Genomic DNA, 27,471 nt, shown 5'->3' with positions numbered 1-27,471 from the left:
TGAATGTAGCCTGGATGAAGCAGATTGATAGAGTTTGTACGGCTGTATCACTTTGAAATAAAGTCACCAAGCGTCTGCCTTATATTCAGAGTTTATGAGAAACGTTTTGTGTTCACCATTTTATTTTCAAGATGAATAACTCTGTGGAAGAGGTCGCCGCCTCGTTAGTAAGGGAATATCTCAGTCGGAAGGTAAACACACACGTATATAATCATATGCATGTATATAATTGATAGAAGTAGTGAGAATATGTGTGTATTTGACATTATCCCCATGCTCCGTCATTGTGCATGCATAGTCGTGTCTCTTTCTCTATGTCGTGAGATCGGTGTGGGGATTTTGTATGAAACAAGATATTGATATTATACATGATTATTCTGCAAAACATTACGTCTCTTCCTTATCCTAATGCTAAATCTGTCTGAAACTGGAGTCATCCAGTGTCGCCACCTTTCATAGCCGAGTTCATTCACGTGTAAGATCAATACACAAACAATTGACACGATTGAAAACAGTACAGACGCACTGAGCAAGTTTCCAGAAGGGCTTTCCTTCCCTGGGGAACAAAGGGAATCGCAGTGCCATCCCTGGACCCTTTCACTGTGGAGGTTGTGTTACTTCTTAGTCTACACAACATGACACACCCGTTTTAGGAATTGATTGTCACCTCTCACTGGCCAGGGACAGATACACCGAGGGCCCAGGTTTCACTGCCAGTCTCCCACCTCGCTGATCATAAGGGTGAATTATTGCCACTTCCTCCAAAACTGGGAAAGCCTCATCCAGTGGATTCACATTAATTGTTGTGGGAGGTGATGTTAATATTACTATTGTGATTGTATTGAATATTGGTACTCAATAGTGTGCAGTGATGTTACCTTTGGGATGTTGTTGTAGTAAACTCATAAGTTAGCCTGTACAAATGATGTCGGTCACCCTTGTAAAAGGCATGACCAATTACTTAATATTACTAATTGTATTGTTCAAATGATTAATATAAGACAGTGATTCCCTTCCTTATAGTTTGCAGTGCTTGTTTTATGTACTAAACACATCCCTTTGGTCTGTTACCGTGTCAGGGACTGAAGAAGACTATGACCAGCATGGATCAGGAACTTCCCCGCACAGACACCAGCATCAGCAACAGGAGCGATCTTCGCAGGATCCTGCATTTAGAGTCTCTTTATAAAAAGAATAAGGTAGTTGTCAGTGGTTTAACAATATCTGGGGAGAGTGCAGTCTCCGAATGGCCTCTTCAGTCCTGCAGGAACCAGGCTTGTTGACAAATTACATTACATTAGTATTTTCTTTGCTATGCACATGGCTGCAGAAACAAAGACATATCTGATAACTCTACACTGTAATCTATACAAATTAATCTGGACAACATATTGACTTAGTGGTAATCCTTCTTTCTGGAAGAATGCTGCACATTGTAATGCATCTAAGAGCCAACTGCTATAGGATGCTGAGATGTGCATCCATGGCTGAGCACTTTTTGACTCATGGTGCAAGGCAGTGCCAAATACATATATATTCAGTATTCTGGACAAAAGAACTGAGGATAGATAAAGGATTTTGTATTAAAAGCATGCTTTACTATTTATATATCCTTGTGGTTTTAATTGCACGTTTCCTTCTGAATTTCAGACTCAGGAGGCCCCTCTGAAAGCACTGCTGGAGGTAATTGTAAAACACCACATGGAGGAAAACACTGGTATCAACGCTAACATCAGCAGGGGAACAGAACAGTGTGCATTTTTACTGCAGCAACAAGACATAGTGCCCAAGTCTAAGTCCACAGCATCGTCATCTGTTAGTATGTGCGATGTATCAGACGAGGAGAAAGGAGGAAGCACAGCTGTGTCGGACTGGAGTAAAACTGATGTTTACAGGTATGAAAAAGGATTCTTATCCAGCAGTAGAAGCACTTTCTGTTCGGGTAAATGTGAAGGCAGATCTGAAGACCCCTGGAGGGCGGTCACAGACAGCACAGGCAGACAGCGAAAGGCCTGGGAATTACAGAATATAAATATAGAGTGTAAAGCAATTATGTTAGTTAGATTACTGTTATTACAGTAATATTTGTCCCTCACTTCATTTTTTGGGAGCATTGTCCCTACAAATACTTATATAATGATTGTTTTTTTCTGTAATCAGAGGACACATCTAGAAAATAAATGTACAGCCTATAAAGAATCCACTGAAGGAAATCTGTGAGTTGAGTAACACTGATACAACACTGTTTACAATCAAGAGAACAATTGCACACATAGTACTGAGACCATGGATGTGAGTCGGTGAATCATGCTGTTTTCTTCGGAAACACTAAAACATGAGCCCACTATTGTTCTTTACCCTTCAGTCTACCCTTCTTTACCTTTCACTACCCATCTGGTAGTGAAATTACCGTAGCATGACTAAAATGTGTCCCGTGTTTTTGAAACCCAATAATCAAGGCTGTAGTTTTGTGACATTGTGTGTTCTTCTGCAGAGCTGCTGAAGAGGCCATTTTGCCTTCTCACAAGCTGCTCTCACCACAGACATCTCAGAGTCGCTCCACAAAGCCTCCGAGGCGCATCTTGAGCCGCAGCTCGTCCTCCGAAGGCGAGAGAGATGGAAACACGGTGCCTTCATATGTAGACAACGAGAACAGATTTGGTGTTTCTCTAGAAAAAAAGAATGCGTTCGCAGAGATCCAGAAAAACAAAAGCAATCGCATTCTCCGTGGGATGATGTCGGGGCCCATTGCCAGTTCACAACAGGTCAGTCTCTAACGCTCTTTAAACATGTTTGAATTTAAGATTTCTTTCACTTGATCATGTTTTCTTTGTATAGAATATCTGAACATATATTATTAACATTATATACATGCTCAGTTCATCACAACTGAAAGAAAGTAGATTTAGTTAGTTTAGGTTAGGTTGATTTATTGACGTTTACAAAATAATATTTTTTTTTACTGTTGAACATGATACAAACACATATACAGTATGTTATAGTATTGACGACATGACCCTCCTTTCATTCACTGTGTGTTTCTTTAGATAGTCTGGGAAACACTAGCTTTAATTGATAATATAATATGTTTGCCAAGTAATGAACAGAAATGCAACACCATCTACATCCTACAGACTATATAATCAAGCAAAGTTCATTCTGTCTATGTGCCAATAAACACTGGTATTTGGCTTAAAGACAGATTAAAACGTGCCTGGCGTAGAAACCTAATCTCAGTGGTAGCTTTTTTTTGGGGCAGATTCTTCTTTCATCTGCTCGTTAACAGAACTGCTCTAAACTATGTTTGTAAATGGTGTATTAGTAGGTTTTAATTTAATCTGGACAGTCACGTCATAGTCATTTATACATTTCACCAATATTTAAACATTTTGTCCTTTTACGAGTTTAAATATCAGGAGAGTATGTGCATGAGTCCATTGCAGTTTTTTTAATTATGACATATTTTTGTTATTCAGGAAAATAATAAAAAGCGACCACTTAGAAGGCCATCGGGATCCAATCTTATTCCTCAGCTGAGAAATGAGGAGCCGAAAAACGATTGTACTTCATACCTGAGTGAAGCCGCCCAGATGACGGTTCAATCTAACTTGAACGCGGCTGTGGGAGATCCCCTTTCAAGTGTGTTCAGTGAAAGGGAACCGGGCAAACGCCACCGAACGCAAGACCAACACAGACCCAGGCTGCAGGCTGACCCTACAGACATGCGTGGCTTGCAGCAGCTCGACAACGTGGGGAAGGAGCTGAGAAACACGGACAGAGGTGAAGTACAATGGAAGGACAAGTTTCCCAAGTGAGTTTCGCTTCTTTTGATATATTATTATATCTTAGTTTGACTAAGTAAAATGCAGATTTGTTTGGAATATGATAACAATTTCCAGAAAGATTTATGTGCTGGGATCTGTAGCATCATCACACTACAGGAAGAGTGTCAGACATTTTCAAAGCCGTCGATTAAATCATTTTTATTTAATCCATAAACTCAACACATTTCTCATTTTGGTCGAGATGTTTTGTGGTTTATTACTTAAAGGTACCATGTCCATAATCATAGGGCTGACAAGAAACCATGTCTAGTTAATGGGAGATTTAACCATTAGCTAAATTAATCTGGGTATAAGCCATCCCTCTGAGAACTACATTAACTTATTTGTTAGCTGATTGGTGTATTTTCCATAAATACAGGACTTTTACATGATTTATTGAACACCTGCAGTATTCTCAACTTTACTCAAATGTTCTACAGATTTAATCAAACTACTAATCGTTACCTGCTTTTGAATTATACATGGTCGTTTGTTTTGTTTTTTGTTATATTTAAAAAGTTGTATATTTATAATTTATTTCATATTGAGGAGCTACTTTTGATATCAAGAAAATACCATGCTTAAACACACTTGGACTACACACAACCTTTGTTTAATTTTAGTTGCACGTTACTAGTTAATAGAAGAACACATGGTATGTTTTTGTCCGGGAATGTTTGATCTAACAAGAGTTCTAAGAAGTTCTTAGAATCTTAGGAGGGGTGGATTTAATGGCCAACCAGATATGGGGGTCAGTGTTTATTTGAGGTATTAAACTGCAGTTTTTAATATTTGCACTTCATTTCACAGCATAAAGAATATTTGTACTCACAGGTGGAAACCTCAAGGAATTGATATGAAGGAATTGGCTTTCTGTTCAGTATCTACAGAGGTTAGAAAGATGCTGTCTTTTTAGCAATCTATACACTATGGCACAGGAGCAACTGATTCTTATGATGCGTTTTGTCTCTTCATATAGGCTGAATAAATAAATACCAGATAAATTATTAAGTATAGTCACATGACAGGAAAGTTTGTCAGAAGTGAATGAATAATCAACATAAATCAGAATGAGACTGAATTCCAAAAAACAAATCACAGATAATAGTTATCGTAAACATATTATTAAATTAAATACTATTTTTTATTTAGGATAAATTAATTATATAGTTTAATGTAGTCTAGTAACTAGTGACCATGCAGTGATGCTATAGCCTTAAATCAACTTAAATTAGCCAAATTAGTTGAGTTTCTCTGGGCTGTTGCAGGTAACAACAGTCACTGCCACGAACATAAAAATGCATATTATGTACTCCAACATGTCAAACCATATATAAAAAGGATGTTTTGGTACTTGGTGCTCTGAAAAATGTATGGGTTCAGAGATTTGGTATTTTTTCTATAGACTAGGACATTTTAATTAAAAGTTACTCAATTATGCTATTGGTAGCATTGGTATCAAAGCATTATACATAAAATATGTATTACAGTCACAGACCACAAGCCCCCAAGACAGACCTCTCCCTTAATTTGCTGTGCTTCAATGTGTGTTGACTTTCATGATAAGAAATTGAGTTTTGCAAGTCACTAGAACTGAGACTTGCCATTTGCAGATAATGCATTCATTTTGAAGGGTGAAGCAAGAAAACGCCTTAAAGTGAATAGTCTCTGTACCTTAATATGCAAGACATTAAAGGATGAGGCTACATTTCCACATTTTATTTCATTCATGAAAAGTTTATCTTATGACTTTCCTGCTGTGAGGATGCCAATTTGTGGGAGAATGACTTGTTTAGAATATAGTAAACCTGAACACACAGTCAGACTCCACCTACATTTAATTGTTGCTCTAAGTATTGAATACAAATGTATTTCACTGGCATATTTAGGTACTTGGTTGAACAGTCAAGGAACCATTTAGGCGGATATAAACTTAAGATGTATGTGTATACTTATTTGGATTACATTACATTTAAATATAAATCCACTTTTTATAGGTGTAAAGAATTTAGAGAATACAGCACACACACACACACACACAATAGTACAGCAGAATAATGGCTCCATGTAAAATGTAAATGGAACTCCAAATTATACAATTTTGTAAACAGTGTTCTTGTGTAGCACTTCAAATATACTTGTATTCGAGTTGAGTTCACCTGGGACAAATGTCTATGGTCAAGTTATAGGCTAGTTGCAGCTAGTTAGAGCTGTTCAATATTAGAATAATTAAATTACTGTTGTAAGTGACACTAGATGCGATTGCTGCCATATGTCTCGCTCGTACCCCTGCTTTTTCTTTGAAGACTGCAGTGTCCTATTAGCAGAAGGTGTCTCGAGAATGCAGCTTATTGTTCTATGCACATTGATTGTTTTCTTACACTTGGCATCTTTTTGGTGCTTTTTAAAGTGTGGGAACAATCTGGAGGGATTAAGTGGAATACCACACAACATCCCCTAGTAATTACAAAATGAGGTTCAACTGCTGTTCAGGAACAATCGTTCCTTAATCTGATGGCTTTACCAGAAGGTGAGGATCCAAGTTCTCATCATTATATTTGTAGAGTTGGAGGTCAAGTACAAAGCAACCTGTGCCAGACCTGTTTTTAAATGTCAAGTGAATCATCAGTTTATTTTTAATTTTTTTAATGTCTTATAAATTGTCCCTGTGAGACCATTTTGTACGTCATGAAGACGAAAAGAGTGTTCTTGGGTTTGGATCTGCTTTAGCCTTTTGAAGTATCCATTCATTATTATAATCCTTTTGAAGTATCCATTCATTCATTCACTAATGTAATTTCAGCAGTCAGACGTTCATTTTTTTATATATAGCTGTTTATCTTTGGAGTGGGTTAAAAACAAACTATTTCATGACAGTGAAATATTGTAGTCACGGAACATTTCTTCAGCACGTAATTGACCGCTATTCTTATTTTCTGATAAATGTGTAAGAATTTTTGTTACATTGATCAAAACTTAGATACATTATCTTTCAATGGGAAATTTACAGCTGTCCCTATTTTCTCAACTTTGCTTTCAAGCAGTAAAAACAGCATAAACAAATGAAAAGAGCCATGTAAGCACAGTGCCATTGATAATTGGCACAAGTCTGAGGTCAGCTCTCTGCTCCATCAGATAAACAGACTCTACTGTTACTGACATCTCAAGGTTTTAGGGAATTAAAGTGGTTTGGATTGGGCAGGAAAGTTAATTAATAATAGGGTTTAATCTGTATGAAACAAAACATGCTTGTTAAATGTTTTACTTTATTTGGGGATAATAATATTATTGCAATTACCCAGGTCCTTTGTAGCATTCTTGTCCAAAAATGAAATCCTTTAAAGACAATGCCATCAATTCCCAGGAATGTCTGGTAAAGATACATTATCAATTTATAATTCATTAGTGTTGTGTTTTCTGCGTAGCATGGATTGTAGCATTTTGTTCCTTGAAAAAGGTATTTTGTTCTCCCTACAGTGAATGGTATTTCATAATTAAATGCCTTCTATTGCCTTAGATTTGTTTCAAATTCCCTGCACAGCCTTGAGTCACATTTTATTTTCCAGGAAGATGTCAGCATCCAGTCCTAAAGTAGAAGATATGCCTCTGAAGGCGATGAAACTAGGTATTTTATGTGTTTATAAATGTATTGCTTCCTTGACTCGAAATAAAATCATTACAAAGACATTTGAGAATCATCAACTTGCTGATGTTGGCAATCTTTCCAAAATATGAATTTTGGACAACACATCACCACCTCAAATGCAAAGGAGGATTTTAGACTAAAATCTTGAGTAGACTATACAATTTTTCACATTAAGTGCTGCTTACTGTGACGGCTCTGTATGTTACATTGTGTGTTTGTCGAATCATATTAAGCACAAAGCTCTAATTCTACTAAAGCAACCCCAATATTATTAATTATTATTAATTCATAATATTAATATTAATAATTATTCCTTTTGAGATTTATTCAGCTTAATTCTACAGGCTAATTGACTGTGGTGGCAACTATTATATCCACATTATCAATACATTATCTTGTATATTCGTGACCTGGTGTATGTGTATCTTCCTCATCACCATCAGCACATATGGATCCTCTGCTGGATGAAGGCTCCCCAAGATGTTTCCACTTGCTTCGATCTACAGCCTTCCATGTCACGCCATCAAAGTTTATGATTTCATCTTCACAATTTTTGTGTGGTCATCCTCTTTCAACATGTCTGGCCCATTGCCATTTCTATATTTCACTCTTTCAATTATGTCACATATTTTGGTTTGTTCTCTTTTTGATCTCTTTTTGTTCCAAACATGTATCTTTTCATGCTTCTTTGTGTCGTCAGCAGTTTCTGTATCATTTTTACAGGGATCAGGTTTCATATATATATACATATACATATACATATACCTATACCTATGCAGTGCTTGTAGAAATTATACACCCCCTTGATTCTCTATTTGACCTCATCAGGGCCTTTTTGATACCCATCCCCTGATCTGTGTTTTTCAACAACTTTGTCCTGGAGGTCTTTTGAAAGCTCCTTGGTGCTCATGGTTGAGTCTTTGCTTTGAAATGCACGACCCAGCAGAGAAAACCTACAGGAACTGCTGAATTTGTTCTGAAACCCATGTGAATCACTACAATTTAACACAGGTGTTTAACACAGGTGGAGGCTGCTGAACTTGGTGTGTGATTTTAAAGGCTAGGGGTTACACCTGACCTAATTTAGGATTGCTATTACAATTTCAGCTTTTATTTTTAATTAACTTTTAAAACATTTCTGGATTCTTTTATTTCACTTGTAAGTTATGTGTTAGCATTTAAATTCCAGGCTAGAAGGTAACTAAAGGTGAAGATTTTGAAAGGGGTATAGATTTTCTGTAGGCACTGTATATGTTTAAAGTATATTATAATTATAGGATTGGCATTTGACATTTCAATCATAGACTGAAGGAAATTACATTTTGGGGTGAGAAAGCATAAAGATATAAGCCACGTATCAAAATTAAAAACTGCACTGTGGTTGTTAATTTGCATTACACAGACCTCTAGGAAACGTCAAAGCATTGCCCTTTCAGATAGAGTTGCTCAAAACATTTTAACAGAATTTTGTTAAACTTTTTTATACTGCATATATATATATATATATATATATATATATAATAAAAAATAAAAAACCTGAAAGGTGAAAATCTTCTTGTTTTAAAATCTTGTCATTGTGTTTTGTTGGTTTACAGATGATATCAATGATGAAGAGGATTTTTGCGAGGTTACCAGTGTACCGATTCTGTCCCGTGCTTCCCAGCTCAATGTGGATTCTCATCCAATAGACCTACGTCTTGCATGTGTGAGTTGAACAAATGTTTTTGTCCGTTTGGTAAAGAAATCATACACAATTTTCACATGCATCCTGCCGTTAGAGGCACATACAGACATACAGTGCATCCGGAAAGTATTCACAGCACTTCACTTTTTCCACATTTTGTTATGTTACAGCCTTATTCCAAAATGGATTAAATTAATTATTTTCCTCAAAATTCTACAAACAATACCCCATAATGACAACGTGAAAGAAGTTTGTTTGAAATCTTTGCAAATTTATTAAAAATAAAAAACAAAAAAAGCACATGTACATAAGTATTCACAGCCTTTGCTCAATACTTTGTTGAAGCACCTTTGGCACCAATTACAGCCTCAAGTCTTTTGGAGTGTGATGCTACAAGCTTGGCACACCTATTTTTGGGCAGTTTCTCCCATTCTTCTATGCAGAACCTCTCAAGCTCCATCAGGTTGGATGGGGAGCGTCGGTGCAGAGCCATTTTCAGATCTCTCCAGAGATGTTCAGTTGGGTTCAAGTCTGGGCTCTGGCTGGGCCACTCAGGGTCATTCACAGAGTTGTCCTGTAGCCACTCCTTTGTTATCTTGGCTGTGTGCTTAGGGTCGTTGTCCTGTTGGAAGATGAACCTTCGCCCCAGTATGAGGTCCAGAGCGCTCTGGAATAGGTTTTCATCAAGGATGTCTCTGTACATTGCTGCATTCATCTTTCCCTCAATCCTGACTAGTCTCCCAGTTCCTGCCTCTGAAAAACATCCACACAGCATGATTCTGCCACCACCATGCTTCACTGTAGGGATGGTATTGGCCAGGTGATGAGCGGTGCCTGGTTTCCTCCAGACTTGACACTTGCCATTCAGGCCAAAGAGTTCAATCTTTGTTTCATCAGACCAGAGAATTTTGTTTCTCATGGTCTGAGAGTCCTTCAGGTGCCTTTTGGCAAACTCCAGGCGGGCTGTCATGTGCCTTTTACTGAGGAGTGGCTTCCGTCTGGCCACTCTACCATACAGGGCTGATTGGTGGAGTGCTGCAGAGATGGTTGTTCTTCTGGAAGGTTCTCCTCTCTCCACAGAGACACGCTGGAGCTCTGTCAGAGTGACCATCGGGTTCTTGGTCACCTCCCTGACTAAGGCCCTTCTCCCCCGATCGCTCAGTTTGGCCAAGCGGCCAGCTCTAGGAAGAGTCCTGGTGCTTCCAAACTTCTTCCATTTACGGATGATGGAGGCCACTGTGCTCATTGGGACCTTCAGTGGTGCAGGAATTTTTCTGTACCCTTCCCCAGATCTGTGCCTCAATACAATCCTGTCTCGGAGGTCTACAGACAATTCCTCGGACTTCATGGCTTGGTTTGTGCTCTGACATGCACTGTTAACTGTGGGACCTTATATAGACAGGTGTGTGCCTTTCCAAATCATATACAATCAACTGAATTTACCACAGGTGGACTCCAATCAAGTTGTAGAAACATCTCAAGGATGATCAGTGGAAACAGGATGCACCTGAGCTCAATTTTGAGTGTCATGGCAAAGGCTGGGAATACTTATGTACATGTACTTTTTTTGTTTTTTATTTTTAATAAATTTGCAAAGATTTCAAACAAACTTCTGTCACGTTGTCATTATGGGCTATTGTTTGTAGAATTTTGGGGAAAATAATTAATTTAATCTATTTTGGAATAAGGCTGTAACATAACAAAATGTGGAAAAAGTGAAGCACTGTGAATACTTTCCGGATGCACTGTATTGTTCAATCCAAATGTGGTAATTGTTCAATAGTACTTAGTACTATTCAATAGTACAATAGAAACATGCACAGTTCCTAATATTATGTTTTTTTGCATTGGTGTGTAAAATGTAGCCACTCTTCAAAACCAATTATCTGATTTACCAAATAATGGCAGATGTTCCTAGTTTTTCAGGATGTGTTGTGTCAAAAGGTCCTGCATAGCCAAAAAAACTACAATAAAAATAAACATGTAAAAATACAACATTTATGAATGGGAATAACATCTCTTTTTGAACAATGATGCCTTCTTTAAGGTTGTTTGTGTTGTTTTACAGGACCTCAAGGAGCTTTTGTTCGGCTCCAGTCTGAATTGTTTCAACGAAGAGTGGAAGGTTCAGAGTTTCACCTTCTCAGACATTCCCCAGCTGAAATACGGCATCGTGCAAAAAAAGGTAGGGCGACATATAACCTTTAAGATTGGTAAATGACACAATTGTCATGGCGTACAAGTGCATTCATCCCAGTGCCTGAGCAACTGGTGGTGCACTCTACTCATGGCCTCGTTCGTCCTGGGCCCTTTTTCAGGGTGCCCCTGTGTGGCCCATTCTCCTGACCTCTGTTATTATGTTTACTTCCCTGTCTCCCGCCTCTGTTATTACGTTTGTACCTCGGCGAATCCTGGTGGGCTCTTGGCCTCGGATGTTGCTTGTGTGAGCCACTTCCCCTCAGGCCTGACCTTTTGTTTTCAGTAGGTAGTTGAGCACGGCCTTGTGGTCCTGTCTCCTGTTTTAGCTTGACAGGTAGTGTTCGGGCACCTGCTGGTCCCTGCCCCCTCTATATTAATGATTTTTATGCTTTAGTTGAGGCCTCATCTCCTTCTATGCTGTTGCTTAAGCTTATATTGGCATCCTTAGGCTTTGCTGACAGCCTGCCTTGTGACGGCTTGGGTATACAGTATCCCATCCCTCTTTTAGTTAGTACTCTCCATTCGAAGGATAACGAGAAGTTGTGAGTGCAACACTGGTTGTCTGAGAAAGAGAATACAACACACTGCACAGCTCTCATTATTGTCTTGAATTACACAATCTAACCACTCTATTAAAATGTGTGTCACCTGCCTTCCACACGCCTGAATTCTCTACAACTGCTTCTCTCACCAGCCAGTGCACTGAAACATGCATCTCTCATGTACATCTATGTCTCTGTACCCTATTCCCTTTCCATATATATTCTGTGCTCACTCCTCACTACAGCTGACACGTTCCTGGGTCAACCACTGATGAATAACTTAGCACGCAGGAAAAACTCGTGGCACGCTGTGGCAGCAACAGGGTGTTGCGTGGGGAAATTACATTTTTGAATGCTTAGTAAGACATAATGAATGCTCTGAATACTTTGAGTAAGAACATATCTCTGTGGTCTACTTCCCTGTTAAGGGTTAACGCCAGCTGACTCTGATCAGGGAAGCATTTTCTGATAGAAACAAACGGTTCAAATGAGAATCAAACGGTTAAGCAAATAGGCTATCGAAGACATGCATTGCTTTTATTTTCAGTTATTTTCAGTTTCATTTTATGGAAAGAATGTGAAAACATTTAATTTTACTTAATCCGTTGTGTGGCTCCACCCATGTTATTGTTTCGTGCGATAATTGTGTAAATGTAATTTTGTAGTGGAAGTCAGAAAATACGCTGTATCTATCGCTCTTCCTGTTTCCCTTGGACATCTCTTGATTATTGTGTTTCAGATTTGGGAACTGTATACACATAGTTTATCGGGTTCATTCTTGATGCTTATTGTATGTCACCATAACTGCATGTACAAAATTAAATTTGAAAAGAACATAACACGGCATTCTTTGAATCAATCTCAGGATGTGAGGGAGGTCGGCTCACGAATGTTATCTGATTTATGTATTTATTTTCTCCTTCATTGGTTTCATAACAAAGTAGAGAAGGCTACACATCACAACCATAGAATCTAGTGGTTTTCAAATGTGGTAAACATTTCATTTTATGCATTTCTTGAGGGCGCCCCTCATCCCTAATTTACCAACAATTGTGCAGCCTTGTGCTAATGGCCAGTAGAGATGCAGAGCCTCCATTGAACCTTTTAACTCCTGTTAAAGATGAGAAGAGGCTTTGTTTTGTGCTAAACAGGAAAAGCTTTTCTTCTAATGCATGGATGGCACATGCCCCTGTGAACAAAACCACATAGTCCATTAATGGAGATTGCAGATCTTTGTTTATAAAAAATAATACTTTATTTGCTAGAAGGAGATGTTTATATCATATACTGATTTTATACCCAGACAAAGGGAAACTTGTTAGTGCAGAAGCGTAACTTTATGACCATATATTTATATATTTATCTTTATAACATTTATTTATGTATGTAGGCATTTACATATGTATATGATCTGTTAATGTGTTGCTAGCTTGTAGCCTATGTTTCTGTCACAATTCGGCCTACTTCTGATGTTGTTCTGTTTTACATGATTATAAAAGATAAAGTACTTGAAGCTGTTCCTCTAATGTATACTCTCGCACTACTAATGTACACTCTCTCACTTGATGAATGCCTTATTTACCCTGCATAGGCATGAATCCAAGTAGTTTAAAAAGCTTTTATTTTGCTCTGCTGTGGGTCGGTATGCTACCCACCCCTTTAAAATTAAATAAATAAATACATAAATTAAGAGGGGGGGATTAATGCCTTATCCTCATTTTCAGTTTGAGCAAGAGAGGACTTCTCCGTCCTAGAGTCCTTCAATTCAGTTGTGTTTTGTATGAACAATCCTTATCATATTTCTTCAATATAGGTATAATCACAGCAACCCTTCAATTTTATCTTAATCGCATATCTTAACAACATTTTTGGAATTGCAAAATACTTCCAATTTGGAATCTCCTTGTTTTTGTTTTTATCAACCCAGCCAACTATATTTTGGTAATAAGATACTAAGCCCTCCTTCACATGGTACACAAAGAATCTCTGTATAAAGAGCTGGAAGCAGAGACTGCAGCTGCATTGAGCACATTCTGACAAACATTTTAAAATAGTAATAATGCAGACACATTTGTATGTACTTTTCGCATGTATTCAAGGTGGCCAGCTCTTATGCAGTGTTAACATTGTAGGTTCTTGGGTGCTTCACAAGTGTTGTGCATCAAGAGGAGACCCTAGTGGCCATCAAGCCCACTGATGCAATCCTGCTTCACACCAAGTGAGATCCGTGTCACAGCTGACCATGACAAAGCCCAGGTTCTGGTTCTCCGGTCCTTTATGGTTAAGCCCCAGTGGAGGATCTCTCTGTATATGGCGCACACACTTTTGCACCTATTTGTTGTTAAGCAACAAATCCATCAAACTCTGACCATAATAATAATGTTATTTTTCCTCGGGATCTTCTGACATTCTGATATCTTTCCTTAGCAAACGTAGAACAGGTGACTTCAAAAATGTTGATTGCTATCTTTCGATGACTGCATTTTAAGGACATTATTTTAAGGGTCAGAAGCTGTATGAAATTCAGTAGATTGGTGAGATGTGACCTTCCCTTGGAAACAATCAAACAATGGCCACGTTATTGAATGTAATCAATACGAGTAATATTATTTGCTTCTGACATTAAATGGAACCATCAGTCTTCTCTATGCCATTGATCCTTTTCTTATCCGCCAATGGTGTCATGGTGTCTATAGCTAGCTAAGCTGTTTTCCTCAGCTGTCTTCCTTCTTAGACAGTGACACTTTCAAGAACACAGTAATTTTAACTATTAATTAACAGCACATAACTCTAACGGAATTTCATAACACATTAAACTGCTGTAAACGGTGGGAGGGTTTCCATGACTTTAACTGAAATGTCTGATAAGAGCATAACAAGAAAAAGCACCGTGGATGTATTGCTTTCCTAGGGTGGCCCTTGCGGAGTGCTGGCTTCTGTCCAAGCCTGTGTCCTGCAGAAGCTGCTGTTCGAAGACACACGAAGCAGCTCTGAAACACAGTAAGTCCCCACTTAACCAAAACATTACTGAATCTCCTCACATACTGCTCACCGTGATAATAAGAAGGCTTTTGAAGTCAGGCATTGTGGGACTCTGACACTTAAACCAAAAGAATTGTCGTGATTTATTCTCATTCACTGAGCATGGATTCCAAGGGTGTTTGGAGAGCAGACTTTGTCATAGAAAGACCAGCTTTCTGATGCTTGTTGCTGAAACGGAGTCACAATGTGTGTAAGCTTTGGATGAAATTCCCAGCCCTTCATTGGCAGAGCACAGTGTCCTTAAAACAGAATAATATTTGAATAGGCATGTATTTATTTATTTATTTATTAAAGCTGAGTTTAATTCACAATCTGCATTTTAACCATTTTGATGTATCATTCGTTTACTCTTGAGGAACACTTACATCATCAGCACATTGCGTAATGCATTTGTATTATTTACTGTGTGTTTGCCTTGGAGAGGCCTCAGTCAGAATTACATACATTCCACTATTTTTTAAATTAAAGTATTTAAAAGAGTTTTCTTTTCTTTGGTGTTCTGAACAATGCACATTTTCCTGAATCATGACACCATGATAACACGTATGACCAATCCTATTCTCTTTTCCTTTTCCTGTTTAATCTTGGTCACATGTCATAGTGTGAGTATGTGGTTCACAGCTAGCTGTTCTCTTAACTGAGAAAATTATAGTTTGCAATCAATATCAATAATAAATGCAATCTGAGTGATAAGTGTGGGAAGAGAGATGGTTGTCTAAACCTAAAGCGAATATGTTAACAATGTGTTTTATTATAGGAATCTCCAACCCTCGCATATGGTAGACATGTTGAAATCCATTGTTTAAACATTGTATAAAACACCTACTACTGCACCTGTAGTTGTCCGATGCCAATGTGTTAATATTGATCTTCTGAACAGGAAACTGCAGCCATCCAATATCTCAAGAACCAGGTGCCTTGTTTCGGCGGTTGCGGAAATCTTATGGCGAGCAGGAGAACAGAAAAGAGCTATAGTTGCACTGTGAGTGATTGGATTGATGCCTGACCATTTACTGGTTCTCTCATTGATGAATGCTTTGTACTGTATAGTGCATACGTGTTATAGATGGAAAACACTGCTTCCATAAACCGCAATGTTTTTGAGCATTTTGAAAACTTGTGAAAAACTTTTACAATGAAAAGAACAATTACTTGAGATATAATTTAACAATAGGAGCTGTTGATTTGAACAACTATATCTTTACAAAATGCTACTTGCTCTTTACATTAGTGTCTGGTAAAAGCATTACACCCTCTCCAGCTCTGCTATTTCTCTTTTCACATTGTTTCATTTTATATGTCTTCCCTTGTTTTGCTGTGCTTCTGGTTACAGATCTTTTCGCAGAAGACATTTCATTCCAGCTGGAAGATATAAAGCAGACGGGATTCTGGAAACGGTGCTCTGACCTATATTTACATTTTTATGTATATAGTCATTGTCTCATGAGACTAGTATTGCTCATTTAAAACATGTTTTTTGTGGTACATTAAAACAAATTATAATAATTATGTGATTAGGTTCAAGTTTCATCTTACATAATGTCTGTTCTTAAAGGTCTATTATACAGTATCTCAAACGAATTGAAATATAATAACTAATTGCTGTATTTCCTTATTAGTATCAAGACCCCCCACCAGGTACTTCCACAGTGCAGTGGTTTAGTTTAGTAAAATAGAATATGTGTGATATTCCAGAAAAATGCAATACTGCTTACCAGACCTTTAAGATAAAGAGCTTATTTTCAGGTTGCCTGCTGCCAAATGTAGCCTACTATGTGTTGAATAAATGTAGTATATCTGATACTATGTACATGTGTCAACATAACATCACTTATCAGTCTGTTTCCAGTTTATAATGGCATTGTCACCTAATTTAACTTTATTGCAATTGTTTTGCCTATTTCAGATAACGCTGAATACTTTGAACAACCTAGACGACTTAAAACTGTTTCTGGAACACAATATCCATCAGGTATCATTAATTGAGTAATTATTCATATGGACAGAAGTGTTTACTGAACTCGGTCTCACTAACATTGCGTATGACTTGAGCCAGTGAACCCCGTGGACCCCATGAGCCTTTATATGTTTCTGACTGGCCAAACTGGTGGCTGTGCTCATTAATACTAGGAAAGGGTCAATCGATACTTTTAGTTCAATAATGTTGTACCCCTTCCAGTGTATTTCTTGTTTGGTTCCCTTCCTGTCTTCACTGTCTATTGTGTCCGTATTGACGTCAGTATTCTTGTAAATGTTCCACGGCTTTTTCAAATGGTTGTTGTAGGGAAATATGTGGCAACTCCTTCCCTACGTTTAGTACTGAACATTGTACACAGCTTTCATTTGATGATTGAATGCTGTTTCTCTAGAGCGCGCACAGCTTCATTAATACCAGCAGCAGGGCAATAGCCCATATTGGTGTGTTTAATGACTGCTCCGTGACATGAGCTAGTTTTAACAGCTCTGTCTGACTTCCCCACTAACCTAGAGCTCGGAGGGTGACCTGTGCCGTGAATCTTCTTCCTCCAAATAATTTACACACATCATTCATGAGCTTCTCTGGGAAATTAGTTCCTTGGTCACTATTTTTTGAGATGCACAATGAGTCCCTCAGAGCAACTCTGCCAGGGCCTGGCGTTTGTAACACTTTCACACCCGACATGTTTTCAACTTGCAGCTCACAGTTACCATATGTAACAAATGTTCTTGTTTCTCTGGATCAATCTGCAGTGGTTATAACTATGCTTTCTCAAGAGAGAAACAATCTACTGTGTTTACCTGTTAATCATAACAAAAGCTGAATATTTTGATCTCTGAGAAGCTAACGTAGTTATCCTCAGAGAGGAGGTGGGCTCTAAGACTATTTTTCTTTCCGAGATCTCAAGTGGCTCTGATATAGAAAAGTGTCCCCTTTTGGGAGTAAAAGGCAACCGGTTTTAAAGGGTTCTAATCCAAGAAATGTAAATATTTCCGATTTTTCAACGCATTGTTATTTTTAGGACCAGACGTAGTAGAAGTAGTAGCCGTAGTATTTTCTTGGGTTGTTACCAAAAGCATTTCCTCCGTTAACCATGGTGGTTCCTGTTCGTACAGGATGACTGGCTTGTGCTACATTCAAACAACCCCCCCCCACCCCCCCACCCTAAATGCTAACACCAGTATTTCCGAAAATAAATACAATCAGGGGAAATAAGTGAAAGAGTACAACCCTTTCAAGATAAATTAATGCTGGCCTTCAGAGAATTGAGGTCACTTTGAAGAAAATATTGAGTATCTCGTTGATGCTTGTTTTTTTTTTATGTTTCTTGTTACTATAGTGACTATCAATTATATTTCATTAAATGTAAATACTCCAAAACTATTTTTTTAATTAATATAAATTGTGAAATTAAATCAATATAATATAAATTAATTCAATTTTGTTAAAAAAAAAATCCTAATTAGGAAAGACCTTTTAAAATAATATATATTATATCCCTAAAATATGAATATTAGAAAATATTAGATATATATATATATATATATATATATATATATATATATATATATATACACTCACCTAAAGGATTATTAGGAACACCTGTTCAATTTCTCATTAATGCAATTATCTAACCAACCAATCATGGCAGTTGCTTCAATGCATTTAGGGGTGTGGTCCTGGTCAAGACAATCTCCTGAACTCCAAACTGAATGTCTGAATGGGAAAGAAAGGTGATTTAAGCAATTTTGAGCGTGCCATGGTTGTTGGTGCCAGACGGGCCGGTCTGAGTATTTCACAATCTGCTCAGTTACTGGGATTTTCACGCACAACCATTTCTAGGGTTTACAAAGAATGGTGTGAAAAGGGAAAAACATCCAGTATGCGGCAGTCCTGTGGGTGAAAATGCCTTGTTGATGCTAGAGGTCAGAGGAGAATGGGCCGACTGATTCAAGCTGATAGAAGAGCAACTTTGACTGAAATAAGCACTCGTTACAACCGAGGTATGCAGCAAAGCATTTGTGAAGCCACAACACGTACAACCTTGAGGCGAATGGGCTACAACAGCAGAAGACCCCACCGGGTACCACTCATCTCCACTACAAATAGGAAAAAGAGGCTACAATTTGCACAAGCTCACCAAAATTGGACAGTTGAAGACTGGAAAAATGTTGCCTGGTCTGATGAGTCTCGATTTCTTTTGAGACATTCAGATGGTAGAGTCAGAATTTGGCGTAAACAGAATGAGAACATGGATCCATCATGCCTTGTTACCACTGTGCAGGCTGGTGGTGGTGGTGTAATGGTGTGGGGGATGTTTTCTTGGCACACTTTAGGCCCCTTAGTGCCAATTGGGCATCGTTTAAATGCCACGGCCTACCTGAGCATTGTTTCTGACCATGTCCATCCCTTTATGACCACCATGTACCCATCCTCTGATGGCTACTTCCAGCAGGATAATGCACCATGTCACAAAGTTCGAATCATTTCAAATTGGTTTCTTGAACATGACAATGAGTTCACTGTACTAAACTGGCCGCTACAGTCACCAGATCTCAACCCAATAGAGCATCTTTGGGATGTGGTGGAACGGGAGCTTCGTGCCCTGGATGTGCATCCCACAAATCTCCATCAACTGCAAGATGCTATCCTATCAATATGGGCCAACATTTCTAAAGAATGCTTTCAGCACCTTGTTGAATCAATGCAACGTAGAATGAAGGCAGTTCTGAAGGCGAAAGGGGGTCAAACACAGTATTAGTATGGTGTTCCTAATAATCCTTTAGGTGAGTGTATATATATATATATATATATATTTTTTTTTTTAATGGATTTGAAATAAAAAAAGAAAGATAGGTGTGGGTGTGTATATATGTATATTCATTTTCTTCTTTCAGTTCGAGCTGGGTCCCTCTGGGTGCATTTTGCTCGTTATATCAGCCATTCTCTCCAGATCTATGGAACTGTGAGTAATTCTAATATTCTAATTCTGACACATTCTCTTATTTTAAATGGAGGCAAAGAGTTCAGACTCAGCATGTTAATATATAATTTACAATGCAATTAAGAAAGAATCTGTGTGTGTGTGTATATATATATATATATATATATATATATAAAACTAATTTAATATTCCAGATAATGCCCCAACATAACCATTCTTTGCAGTTAGCAGTGTGTTGCTTTCTATGTGTGTTGATTGATGAATAATAATGTCCTAGCGCCTAGGTATGCTGGTCGCCCGGTTCTCTCTTCCTGCAGGCAGGCTTACCTGACGCCGTGTCACTGGAGTTGAGGTTAGGAGGTGCAATTCAGTTAATCACATTATAGTGGCTGTTTGAGAGACACCTCGACAGCACATGAGGCAGCACTGACCTTCCGGGGACTGTAGGTCATCTCTGAGGAGGCAGTGGACACACACTCGCACACACTAGTAGATAGCATGAACATAGCTACACCTCAGCATTTTTATACATCTTATGTATTTAGTTATTAGTGCATTCACATATTAATAACAATACTAGTTACTGAAAGGCTGAACAAACAAATACACAGTGACAATCAACTAGAGGTGATTCAAATGACAAGTGTCGTCCATAGTAGCTGCGCAGTTTAAAACTCACACACACAATAAAAAGGAAACAATAAATGCTGGGTTTTTTCTGTAAGATTCATAGGTATTTGACAGAACTGATGGTGAAGAAGACCTTGTTTTGGGGGAGATTTTGATAGAAGAAGTGCATTATCTTCTGATCATGGGAGCGAGAACTGTTCAGGTTTATTATCTATTGACCCAGCTGTTATTTCTGATGTGAAATGCAGGCATACTTGACATAATTAAAAAAAAAAAATAAGAAAAAAAATTCAGACAGTCTGAGCTTTCTATTGTTTTATGGCTGTGTACACAGTCACCATTTCCAGTTATTGTCTTGTTATCTTGACCCGGGAGACCAAATGGAGGCTCCAGGGATGTTTAAGTAAATTCTCCAGACTGCGCTTTATCAAAACTCCTAGTGACAAAATACAGAGACTGAAGGAACCCAATGAAATTAATACATTATCAAAAAATGCACATTTCAACTAGTGTAATCTAAACAAAAAAACTGTGTCATCAAAATCAATGACCTTGTAGTGACAATTAATCTTAGAATAAATTGAGGAATTTTGGAAACACGCTTTAGTTATATTGACATACACCAGTATGTCAATAAGCCCTGGGTGAACCCAGTGGATTTAATTGTAAGATAACGAATCTCTCAGAAACATCTCAGTCATCACCTACGCCCCTGTACCTTGCTGCTCTGATTATGTTTAAGCATTATATAGTAAGATGCTCCAAAACATCGGCATGATGCCACGCTTCTAAAATCCCAATTCAGACAGTGCTTAGCCAAGAGGTTGCCTTTCCACTGTTCCCCTCGACCTGTGCTGGTGTCTGAGGGGCTGTCTTTAACTTAGCGGCAGCCTACTTGTTCATGTGACAAACACCGTTCATCAGTGCTCTGTAGGTGCCAGCTGGGGGTGGTTCTCAATTCCAGCTAATGAAGATATCAGTCTCCAGTGGAAAAGTGTCGTTTCTCTTGAGTATTCAGCTTTTAGTATAAAAAAACAGCTCCTATATCCACTGTGGTCTGTGTGGTTATCACAGTGACGCTATGTGCTCTGCTGACCATGATTCCTCTATTATATGTAATATATGTAGTCTGCAATTTGGTCATGGCATGAATCTCTCATTTTAAATTAACCCCTTTCTCTGCAGGGTGAGATTAGATTTTGATGTGCCTTCAAACACACTCATTGGAGCCCATGGTTACTGCACACAGGTCAGTACAGTCAAATTCAGTGGCTCAGAAATGTAAATACGGTGATGCTTTTTGAAAGTAAAATTTACAAATATGAGTTGAAATATGTGTGCATTACCCGAGCATTAGGGAGTCACGGACAGAAGGGTCTTGATTGATTCAACAATGTGTGTTTTAATAATATATATTTATCAGGAACTTGTTAATCTTCTGCTCACTGGGAGAGCCGTTTCAAATGTGTTCAACGATGACATCGAACTGGATTCTGGAAATGGAAATATCACTCTTCTGAAGGGAGTCAAAGGGCGGAGCGACATTGGGTTGCTGTCTTTGTTTGAACATTACAACGTGTGCAAGGTTTGTGCACTTTTTCTATGTCTATGTTTATTGTTTATTTCCCTATTTGGAACTAACAAAATGTTTATTTCTGGGAATAACTGGAAGTTAAGAAAGTTACCTTGGAAACATGAAACATAGTACATGTAGTATTATAGTATTATTCGTAGTATTATTTATTTCTTAGCAGACCCCCTTGTCCAGTATGTACAATACCCAAGCCTTGGCAATTGGAAAGAGGAAATGGAAATTAGGACCTAAAGAACATTTAGGTGAAAATAATAGATTTAGTCTTATTCAGACTATTGTTTTTTTTGCATGACCTGTATATGTTACTGCATTGTGTCAAACATCAATGAGTTTTCTTTAGTGCTCTGTTTTTAATTTTTTAAGGTATATTTTGGAACTATGTGACCCTAAAACCTTGACTTTTAACACTTATTTGACTTCAGCATTTTAAACCTGGGAGACCGGGGGGAAAGAAGGTTATATATCCGGCAAAGCACAGAAAATAATCAAGCATCAGATAATTGATTTAACACACTGGGCTTTGCGTGCCGGCAGCTCTGCTTTAAGTAAAGGTTATGTTTCCTTAGTGAAAAGAAAGTGCACTTAGCGTATTTACCACCGTGAAGGGCTTTGTTTTTATCCATAGGCTCACTAGAACTTGTTATATAGTAGATTGTGCCACATTTTCCAGTTGAAAATGAGTAAAAGAAGCTGATGATTTACCATAAAGCCTCTATCTTCGGCAGTAGATGCAGGGTAACTATTATCCAGCTTAATCAGTTCTGTTGATTATAGCTCCACAACACGCTGAAGACATGTTCAGGGTTATGACATTCCTCTCCATAGGTGGGCTCCTATCTGAAGACCCCCAAGTACCCCATATGGGTGATATGCAGTGAAAGCCACTTCAGCGTGCTCTTCTGCACACGCAAGGAGCTGATGAACGACTGGAGGATCGAGAGGAGATTCGACCTGTATTATTACGACGGCCTAGCGAATCAGCAAGAGGAAATCCGCCTAACCATCGGTGAGTGAAACACATCAATAAAGAAAGAGTCTCTTTACTACATTCAGATATAAATACCGCTTGTAAAATCGGAGCTTGTGGTTTGTCAGCTCGGATAGATCTCAATTGTTACTGTGATGAGACGGCGACCGTGAAGGAAATACAAACTGTACGACATGGCAAGGCATTTTTTGTCTATTTGTTTTACAGAATTTGGACTGCATTTATTTACTGATTGATTTATCTGTTTATTAATTGACTGATTTTTGCTACAGTCACATCTCAAAATTGTAGTCCGGATGTAGACAATGACCTGGTACCTCCTCTTGAGCACTGCATCAGGACAAAGTAAGTATTCATTACTATTAAATAAATACACACACACACATATGTTCTGATAAAATACTTTAAGCTAAGGATATGCTTCTGTAATGACTAGAACCCAATATTGTGTCTTTATTCTAGGTGGAAAGGCGCCATGGTCGACTGGAATGACAGCGAACCGATTCTTTGACGTAATTGTGACCCCCGAGCAGAGAAACGGACCGACATCAATTGGCTCGTATGTCATCTTTGGGACAAACCTGACAGATAAGAAATGAAACCGGAAACACTGCTGGCTAAGACATTGAACCCTATGCTTTAATTTATTTATTTTTATACGAATAAGCGTATTATTATTGTCATCATCATCATGTAGTCTGTAATCATTCTAATGTATGTATTCAGTCTTTATGATTTGGGAATCTGGTTCGCTTGATGAGAAAGGGATGAATTCTTCCTACTGACTGTGTTTTTAGGGTTTATCTGTCTTTTTTTACCAGCTGAATTAGTATCCTTCTTTCCCGCCCACACAGGGGTAAATAATCAATCAAGATGCTGTGCCACTCTGTGACCCTTTCAGAAATGTGTCCAAACCGTTAATTATTATTTTTCAAACAGTTTGTATATGTACAGTATTTGAGAATTACTATAATTGTGCCTTGTTGTTATCCATTTATGTTTACATATATACCTTATTTTCTTATTTATTACTTTCAAATACATTATTTTAATTCAAACTTTATTTTATATGATTTTAATTAAAAGCAGACTTTTGTTTTGGGAAAAAAAGACTGCAGGGATCATTGTTTACATTGTGCCTATTGTTGTGTAATGCTCTGCAGTAGGGTCAGCCACAGGGGAATCTATTTTCTCTTTCTATTTACAGTAACGGCATATTATATATTTCTATGAGTTCCATAGATTCATGTGTCAGTGAGGTCAGCAGGATACCATGAAGTCCTGCATTTGCTTTGTCACTTTGTTTTATGTAACGCCAGCAGGTTCACTGTGAGGACACTTTGAATTTTTGACTGCAACAGCTTCGTATCCTCTTCATGTTAGTGAAGTCACAGATAAAAGGAAATATATGGCACTATGAGGAGGAATTGGTCGTTATTGAGGTATGGTTGCCAAGATGTTGTTGGAAATCCCTCCCAGCATCTCAGCAATGTCTTTGAATACTGGGCTGTAAATAAAAAGAGAAAAGAAAAGCATTAAGTCCTAAATGTGGGAATAAAGAAACAAAGACTAAGCATCACGTGTGAGAATAGTAAATCTGATAGGCTTCACATAAGTAAATAGACACCAAATGAATGTTCTGGAACCATCCATAACACTAACAGAGTAGGAATCGGTTCAGTACTTTGTGTAGCTTTTTGTTTTTTACAAGGCATCCATAACTATAACTTTGTGTAGATCAGATCAGGATTACAAACCATTTCTGATGCAAGATATTGAATTGTAACACCAGGAACCTCTTCTGTTTTGTTTGCATTGCACACAGTGTGAGTTGTGGCGCTGTCTTTCATGACAAGGCCTGTATTGGAGTAGATCACCATTTGCATGCAGGCAGTGCTCTTTCTTTAAGGCACTTCAAGTCTCACGCAGAGTTCACACATTATGTTGTAGGCCACCAGCTGTGACCTCCACCGGCTTGAACTGCACACACAGATTGATGAACAGGTGGAAAGATCGCAACAGGCATGAATAAATATTGTCTGTAAGTTGTGAAAAACACGACCTCACCAGAAACAGTGAACGTAGGGAACATCTATGTCCTATTGCAGTTGATGGGTGAAATGTGTTTGGTTCAGAAATAGTTTACAGACTACCTTGCCATGCTGTGTATAGAGATCATCTGATGATGGTTCACCTGGAACTGATCTTATGTGATCAAGTGACCACGCTCCTCTCAGCACTATATATATATATATACCTTAAGTGTTGGGTATCAATGACTCGCATCAACCGTTGTCTTTTGGCTTCTTTTAAAGTGAGAGAAGCTGCTCTTATATAGCTTATATAGCAGAGTAACTGCACAGATGGGCAACAGAATAAGCAGTATATTGGAAATGTCTCGCTGGCTTCTCCCATCATAGTGGCTGCAAGTTGTGCCTCTTTGCAAAGTTCATGGGATTTTCTGCTTTCTGCAGCTATAATAAGTGTTTATTCCCAAAATATGAATTAATATAATGTATACTGTAATTCAATACCAAGAAAAACATGTGCTGCTGAAGTCTGTGAATAAAAACATGCTTTGTGAGCACAATGTGAAGTTCAGACCGGTTTGTGTTTTTGTTTTATTCAATATTGAGCGTCCCTCCACATGCAGGTACAGTGCAGTGTGGGATTTGTGTAAATTTCTCAAATAAACGAGTTACAATACAGTACATTCATTACAATCAGTAAGTGGAAGTAAGATAAGCAAAAACGTGATGTAGTCCATTATGATTACATATGCATCCTGTGTGAGAGCGCAACACAAACACAGCAAAGATGTTTTGTAAACCGATCAAAAAGCAAGGAAATCCTAATTCCTTAATTAAACACGTGTTTTTGTGTTTTGTTTTGTTTTGAAGAGGGAATGGGAAGGCAAATCGGTATTGATAGACCGATAAAAATATATTTAAATTAAGCAGATTGTATTTAATATTTGCCACAACATATAGGCCTACATTTATTTCTGGCTATTTGTTGTCATAACCTTGCTGTTTGTATATTGTCAGAATCATTTAAGTCTTACTTAGAATGCACTTCATGGCTTATTCTAGTTTAAATACTGTATGTTCATATGAAAAATAATGAAATTGCTAACTGTGTATTTATTTATCTTAGACACAAACAATAATAAAACAAGTGTCTGCTTAAACAGTTAGATTTTGTAGCATATGTATTTAATCAGTGTACATATCAATCAATCTAATTCATTGATCATATGTTAAATGGAATCATTTAATCATAACAGTAACACAATTCATGATATAATTAATCACAGTTCAGTCCAAATAATTTAAATATTACATAATGGATTAAGTTTCAGATCAGGCTTCTCAGTGACGTGTCCAGCTTTTAAATAACTTTATTTTGGTATTCCACATCATTCTACACATACATATATTCATAGAATAGGTCGGTTTAATTAAACATGTAATAGAAAAACACACTGTTTAACACATTCTTTGATATAACTAATCAATGTACACAATTCCGTTTGATACAAATCCCAGATAAGTGAAGTGTTTCATAATTGGTCAAATCTCAGCCAGGTCTTAAGCTTGTGACAAAATGTTAAAATCTGTTTAAATTTCAGAGAACTGAGAACTTCATTTGAAATGATAAATAAATAAATAACTACAAGATTAATTTGTCTTCATGTTTTTTTCTTTTTGAAGCTGTCAACATTAGATCACACATTAAATCATTGTATGGACATTACAGGAATAAAATAAAAATAAAGACCTTTCCTCAGAAATTCTTCAAGTTGTTTTGCATCTATCGACATGGAAACCACGTTTTCTGGATGTCTCAATAAAACGTGTTACGCTTCTGATTAAATTTTTGTTCCACGCCAGCAGGGAGTCTTGGAAACAACTCTGTATTGAATTGGAAAAGTTTCTTCACAGCAAGGAAATAACTGCAATAATAAATATAAAATAATATAATCTTTTACCAGTTTATTTACATTTTTATTGTAATTCTTTTTTAAACATAAAATACACTCTTCTTTAAACAATAGTGTTTGGTACTTGTTTAACTCGTACAAACTAATAGAGGAGAGAGGGGGAAAAAAAGCCCAAAACATCCACATTTATATATAGAAACCAGGCTTTCTGGGTTATATTTTTAAAGATCAATAATATTAACATACATATTTCCTGGTTTCCTTAAATGTTTCTTCTCACAAAGAGAAGTTTGATTTTATTGGGTATGAAACAACACGCCTACCTGGACTAGGGCTGAAGTTTCAGACCGCATCAGTGAGTTCAGATCATAGCAACTGCTCTCTTGCTTTATGGCTGTGTTACTGTATAAACACTTTTGAAGAGGTAGTAATTTGAATTTCTGGGGGCTCAACCACC

At 37.7% G+C, this 27,471-nt stretch overlaps 1 protein-coding gene across 1 annotated transcript; it reads left to right on the top strand.

Annotated features, from left to right (window-relative positions):
- mindy4 (MINDY lysine 48 deubiquitinase 4) lies at window positions 1–25,667 on the top strand. Its single transcript, XM_066717213.1, has 18 exons — window positions 1–191; window positions 1,080–1,199; window positions 1,651–1,895; window positions 2,495–2,765; window positions 3,477–3,811; window positions 7,391–7,449; window positions 9,066–9,175; window positions 11,223–11,339; window positions 14,807–14,895; window positions 15,818–15,919; window positions 16,271–16,334; window positions 16,844–16,909; window positions 19,813–19,880; window positions 21,675–21,738; window positions 21,913–22,074; window positions 22,909–23,089; window positions 23,344–23,416; window positions 23,534–25,667. The coding sequence occupies exons 1-18, from the start codon at window positions 132–134 to the stop codon at window positions 23,580–23,582; spliced, it is 2,235 nt and encodes a 744-aa protein (XP_066573310.1). The 5' UTR covers window positions 1–131; the 3' UTR covers window positions 23,583–25,667.
- The last annotated feature ends 1,804 nt before the right edge of the window (window positions 25,668–27,471 follow it).

This window comes from Amia ocellicauda, chromosome 2, assembly GCF_036373705.1.
Source record: "Amia ocellicauda isolate fAmiCal2 chromosome 2, fAmiCal2.hap1, whole genome shotgun sequence".
In the NCBI taxonomy this organism is placed as follows: domain Eukaryota; kingdom Metazoa; phylum Chordata; class Actinopteri; order Amiiformes; family Amiidae; genus Amia; species Amia ocellicauda.
The sequence above is the reverse complement of the archived record's forward strand: the minus strand, read 5'-3'. Positions and strand labels throughout refer to the sequence as shown.